Source organism: Trichechus manatus, unplaced genomic scaffold, assembly GCF_000243295.1.
Source record: "Trichechus manatus latirostris isolate Lorelei unplaced genomic scaffold, TriManLat1.0 scaffold00069, whole genome shotgun sequence".
Taxonomy (NCBI): domain Eukaryota; kingdom Metazoa; phylum Chordata; class Mammalia; order Sirenia; family Trichechidae; genus Trichechus; species Trichechus manatus.
Window position 1 is genome coordinate 13,573,060 of NW_004444005.1, and position 5,860 is coordinate 13,578,919.

General features: G+C 67.1%; 1 protein-coding gene across 1 annotated transcript in view; it reads left to right on the top strand.

Annotated features, from left to right (window-relative positions):
• The window catches only part of TRABD (TraB domain containing), a 15,943-nt gene extending 12,099 nt beyond the window's left edge, over positions 1–3,844 (top strand). The window contains exons 6-10 of the mRNA XM_023734634.1: positions 1,434–1,544; positions 1,635–1,774; positions 1,976–2,148; positions 2,226–2,337; positions 2,505–3,844. Of these exons, the coding sequence (XP_023590402.1) occupies positions 1,434–1,544; positions 1,635–1,774; positions 1,976–2,148; positions 2,226–2,337; positions 2,505–2,682 (714 nt within the window). The 3' untranslated portion in view covers positions 2,683–3,844. The remainder of the gene's footprint in view (positions 1–1,433; positions 1,545–1,634; positions 1,775–1,975; positions 2,149–2,225; positions 2,338–2,504) is intronic.
• Positions 3,845–5,860: the final 2,016 nt, after the last annotated feature.

Sequence of the window (5,860 nt, forward strand, 5' to 3'; positions counted from 1 at the left end):
CCAGGGCCTCCACCAAGCCACGTTGCTGGTGCAGACTGCCGTGGGCCCAGGGCCCCAGGTAAACAAAGAGACTCTGTCAGCTAGACATCCCAGGGCCTGGGATCACTTCCCAGGAGCCGGTCAGGGCCGAGTCTGACTGGAATGTGTGGAGTGTGGACAGCGCAGGCCTGTTGAGCCAGCCCCGTACTGTGCTCGCTGTGGACAGACGGGAGGGTCACCAGGTGGGCTGCGTTGGCTCTTCTGGGGTGACTCCTCCCCTCTGCAGTGCTGACACACGCCCTCTGGCTTCGCCGTCCCAGGCAGACGCGGAGGGCGGTCAGCCCCCCACTTTGGTGAATTCCGCACTGCATCAGTGCCGAGATGTGGTCAGTGGGGGCCTGGCCCCCACCCGGCACCGCTGTCTTCTGCCCACACAGGCAGCGTGAACGTGGTGTGTGACGGGCTGCCCGCCGGCCTGGCCCCCGCCTGTTTGCCCAGGACCAGCCCGCCACACAAACACCCGGTCACAGCCCTCAGGGCGAGGTGGCCCATGACCGTGTCATTGTCCTCTGTGTGCTCTGTTGATTGTTTTAGAAGATGGATTGAGAAAGTCACTGAACCTCAACCCCCCCTCAGCCACTGCCGGCCCCCACCCCGACACGTGTGGGCCAGAGGCGGGGGGAGGACGGACCTGGCTCACTGAGCAGGGCACAGGGACCCGGCCCCGTGGGGTTAGGGGCCCAGCGGACATGCATGGGGACAAGGGTCTGGGCAGGGAGCTCACAGAGACAGCGGGGTGCTCCCACAGCCCTCCCCTGATCTTCTCCTGTTCTTCCAAAACTGTATCTGCACCCCGTTTCCCTGAACCGTTCTCCAGGTGTCTGGGCCTTGGGGTTCCCCGCATGTGGGCTCTGGGCTCTGCCCACCAGGCTGGGCTCTAGGGGGCAGGCAGGAGAGACCATGGTGTGAGGGGGCTGCACAGAGCCCCAGCCCGACAGGTGGAAGGAGGCAAAGCGGGTGAGAGGTGGGGTGGTGCCCCCGGGTGGGGGGCTGGGATGGCTGCGTCCTGATATGGGAGGAGGGGCAGGGGTGCTCGGGGCTCTGTTCTGGGAGGGGGGCCCCAGTGGGGGACAAACGGAAGGGCCAGGAGGGGTGGGCTAGGCGGGGAGAAGATGGACACCGCTCGGGGTCAGTGTTGGCCGCACATGGGCAGGCGGGAGGAGGCCTTTCTGACCCAGGGCTGGCCTGAGCAGCCCAGGGTGCCCATTGCGAGCCCGTGAGCCCACGCCCGCCCCATGGCCCAGCTGCTGCCCAGAGCCACCAGCACAGCTCTGCATGCTCAGGTGGCCTGGGGTGGCTCCGGCCTGCTGACCTGGTGGCCTGCTGCGCTGTTCCCAGGCCTGGAGCAGCTCCACCTCTGACCGGCCGGCCCCCTCCCTTCCTTCCTCCCACAGAACGGGGTCATGTCTGGACTCATGCAGATGCTGCTGCTGAAGGTGTCGGCCCACATCACCGAGCAGCTGGGCATGGCGCCCGGCGGGGAGTTCAGGGAGGCCTTCAAGGAGGTGTGTGGGCTTGGCCGGTGGGTGCTGCTGCAGGGCGGGGGCGGCCCCAGGCCCCTGGCGAGTGACCCCTGACGCCGGCCTCTGCTCCAGGCCAGCAAGGTGCCTTTCTGCAAGTTCCACCTGGGCGACCGGCCCATCCCCGTCACCTTCAAGCGGGCTATTGCTGCGCTTTCCTTCTGGCAGAAGGTCAAGCTGGCCTGGGGCCTCTGCTTCCTGTCAGACCCCATCAGGTAGGGTCTGTGGGTGGCCAAGCCCCGCCTTGCCAGCCCCTCACTCCCAGCCTGGCCCCTGTGCCCGGCCTGGCCCCCATCCACCAGCCTGGCCCCCTGTCCACACCCCGCGACTCCTCAAACAAGGCCCTCCCGCCCTTCCTTCCGCCGTCATCCCACTTAATCCCAGCCCCACCCGCCCCCGCGGGCCACCCCTCCCAGCAAGGACGACGTGGAGAAGTGCAAGCAGAAGGACCTGCTGGAACAGATGATGGCCGAGATGATTGGTGAGTTCCCCGACCTCCACCGCACCATTGTCTCCGAGCGCGACATCTACCTGACCTACATGCTTCGCCAAGCGGCCCGACGCCTCGAGCTGCCACGCGCCTCTGATGGTGAGGCCAGGACCGTGTCCCGTGCCCGGGGTGGGTTAGTGCGGTGGGGCTGGCTGTGACCCTCCCCTCCCCCACAGCTGAGCCCAGGAAGTGCGTCCCATCCGTGGTTGTGGGTGTTGTGGGCATGGGCCACGTGCCCGGTATCGAGAAGAACTGGAGCACTGAGCTGAATATCCAGGAAATCATGACGTGAGTGCGGGGCTGGGCTCTGCCCAAGACGGGGGGCGGGGGGGTCCTGGGCCCCGAGGGGGAGGGATGGCCCAGGGGGGGGGGTGGACCCCAGGGGGAAGGGGTGCTGGGTGGGGGCGGGGGGAGCAGCAGCCTGCAGCCAGACCCAGCCTGACACCTCTCTGCAGCGTGCCCCCGCCGTCCGTCTCTGGCCGACTGTCTCGGCTGGCCATGAAGGCCGCCTTCTTCAGCCTTGTGGGCTACAGCCTCTACTGGCTGGGCCGGCGCACTGTCGGCCTGGTCTTGGCACTGCCCGTGGCGCAGGACTGTCTCCAGAGAGTGTCCACCGTCCTGCCGAAGAAGTAGGTGGCGCGGCTCAGCCCGGAGCTGCAGAGGCGTGCTGGATCCATCACGAGGCTGCGGAGCAAGAGGGCCAGACCCGGAGGGCGCCCGGCAGAGCCATCCTGCTGCCGCGCGCATGTGGTGAGGCTCCTGTGCCCACCACCAGCTCCTGACTGGCTCCTGCCCAGCGTCTACACAGCAAGCCTCACCGCCCCCACAGGGGTCCGGGCCGAGCTCGCTCGCCTCTCCCGTCGCTGAGGCCTCGCCATCCCCAGCCCGTCAATAAAGAGGTGTTGGCGGATCCGAGCGCAGGCTCCCCGCAGCCCACCGCCTCCCCCACGCTAGGAGGCCAGCAGGGCCCAGGTGTGGGGCTGCCCCTTCCCCTCTGCCCCCAGCTCCCGGCTCCAAGGCCGTGGGGCGTTTGGGCTGCAGTAGGCGCCCCTACCTCACTGTGCCTTCTGGTGGTCACTGGTCTCTGGGGACCCCCAGGCCACCGGCAGGAGCACCTGGTCCCCGAGGATCTCACGGTGGGGTTCTGGGCCAGGCAGGTTTGAGAAAGACTGCGTTGCTCCTGTGTGGGCTTGTGGGCGCCATCTCCCTCACGGTGGGCACGGGGGCCCTGATGGGTCTCTGGCTGGCAAGAGTTTCCATGTTTTTGGCTTTTTAAAATGTCTGAAAATTTTTTGCTCAGGTAATTTTAACTTAAAGCAGTAAAGCAAATGTCGGAAACACGAGCCTTAAATCTGGTTGGGACAAAGAGGAAGCCTTTTCTTGGATCCTTCAGGGGCAGTACGGGCCGGCCGGACCCTCCAGCGCTGCCCCCGACTCCATTCCCTCCCACTGGGCAGCTGTGGGCTGGGAGGGGCTGGGAGGGACAAGCCTGCTGGGGTGCCTGGTATGGCCAGCTGACCCTGGAGAGTGCCCACAGGCACCTAATGGGGCCTAGCCTGCATGGCACTCCTGCCGGCCTCGTCTCCGCCCGGGTCCTGTTTATGAGGCGCCGCGGGCAGCTCCAGGCTGGGCCCTGGGCGACCGTTGTCTCAGTGTTGAACCAAATTGAGGCTGGGGGACCGGGGGCCTCGTCACAGCCCCAGCCCATCCTCCACATCATCCACACTCGTCGGTGTGCACTTTCCTTACGACATTCAAATAAAGTCTAATTTTGGAAGCCCCTGTTTGGTAAAATGTGTGGAAATGGGACACCTGGGGGCACAGCCTGGGTGGGTCCTGGGGGACTCACTGCCCCCTGCCAGGGGTCTCCTGGGAGGCTGGGCCAGTGTCAGCCAAGGGGAAGTGTGCACAGAGGAGCCCCCACCATGGCCCCTCACCCCTCAGTCCGCACCTGGGCTCCCTGCCTGCGCAGCCCCACCACGCGAAGGAGGGGCAGAGGCGGGGCCAGCCCGGCCACCTGAACAAAAGGCCGGCCAGGGCCAGCAGCCGAATCTGCCCAGGAGCACCAGGCAAGCTCTGCTCGTGGGGCAGGTGGCCGGCAGGCTAGAGGGCTCCCCGCGACGTCTGCACCCCCAGGAAGCATGGCCGCCCGCGTGCTGCAGCGTCTTCCCACCCTCCTGCTCTGCCTCTGGGTGCTGCGGGCCCGGTCCCTGGTGCAGCAGCGAGTGATGGTGAGGGCCGGCGGGCGGCGGGCGGCTGGTGGCCTGCCGGTGTGGACCTGGGCCAGCCGGGCCGCCCGACGCCCTGACCAGGCTCTTTTCTCTGCAGGTCCCCGTGGTGGCGCTGCAACCCCAAGGTGGGGTGGGAGGGGCTGCTGGGCGCAGGCTGGGCACCCTGTCCCGCCTGGGCAGCCTCTGACGCGAGAGGTGGCCGAGTCCCTTGCCCAGGATCGCCCGGGTAGGGGGTGGGAGGCCAAGCCGCCTGCCCGCGTGCCCGGTGTTGGCAGGGGCAGGGCACAGGTGGAATCGCAGGACCCCAGATCGCTGCCGGGCCGGAAGGAGGAAGGGGGGCAGAGGGGACCCCAGGTGTCCAGCCGCGGCTCCAGGCTGGTAGAGACCCCCAAGGCCAGTGAGTTCATTCTGGACCCAGCAAGGAGGAGCCGTGTCCAGGGGCAGTGGGAGGAGCACAGATTTCAGGGTCCTCAGAGATGGAGGAAGGGGGGGGCAGCTGTGGCCCCAAGGCGAGGGGGGGTCCTGTCCCCCCACTGGGCTGTCATGAAGGGTCCTTCAGGGTCTCTGGTTCTGGTCACCCCAGAATTCTAGGGCGTGTGGGTGGGGTCTGGGCCCTGACTCTCCTCAGCTCGCATCTCCCGACAGGGAGGGACTGCTCTCAGATCCAGGTGGACAACCCCAGTGCCTCCAGCGGCGTGTTCATCATCCAGCCTGAGGGAGCCAGCACACCCTTCCAGGTGAGCCCTCAGCCGAGAGGCTGCCCCTGCCTCAGGGAGGGCCTCCGATAGACTCGGGGTCACAGAAAGGGCCAGGCCTGCGCCACTTGTCAAGGTGCTGCCCGTGAGGGGGCCACCGGCATGACAGCCCTGCCCACACCAGGCTCTCTGTGACATGCATGACGATGGTGGCTGGACAGTGATTCAGCGTCGAAAGGTGGACACTGAGCAGTCCCTGGACTTTGAGAGGTGCTGGCAGGAGTACAAGCAGGGCTTCGGGGCCTTGACAGGTAGGAGGCGCAAAGTTGCCGCTGCCTGGGGCACGGGGTGTACAGCCGGGCCGGGTAGCCACAGCCCTGAGCCTGGCACCCACTCTGCAGGCGACCACTGGCTGGGGCTGGAGCACATCTCGGATCTGACGTCCCAGCCGGGCCGGCGGGCAGAGCTGGTGGTTGACCTGGAGAGCGTTGACAACCTCACGCTGCAGGCCCACTATGACGACTTCCACGTGGGCACGGAGGATGAGCTGTACAGGCTGCGCCTGGGCCGGTACTCAGGGAACGCCGGTGAGTGGGGGTGGGGCTCTGGGCTGCCTCTTTGTGCAGGGACCCCAGGGCAGCGGAGAGGCTTCCACCCTGCCCAGGTCCCTTTGCTTTGCTGAGATGCTCCTGCAGGCTAGGGCGTGGGGTCTTACACAGGGGCTCCCCAGGGTCTGGCCAGCCCGGGAGGTCACCCCTTCCTCCCCAAGTGTCTGCCCTGTGCCCCAGTGGTGAAGCAGGCAAGGCGGGGGGCATAGGCCAGTGGCTGCCGGGGCCTGCCGCCCACTCGGCGCCTGCACGCAGGGGATGCATTCCGGGGCTCGGG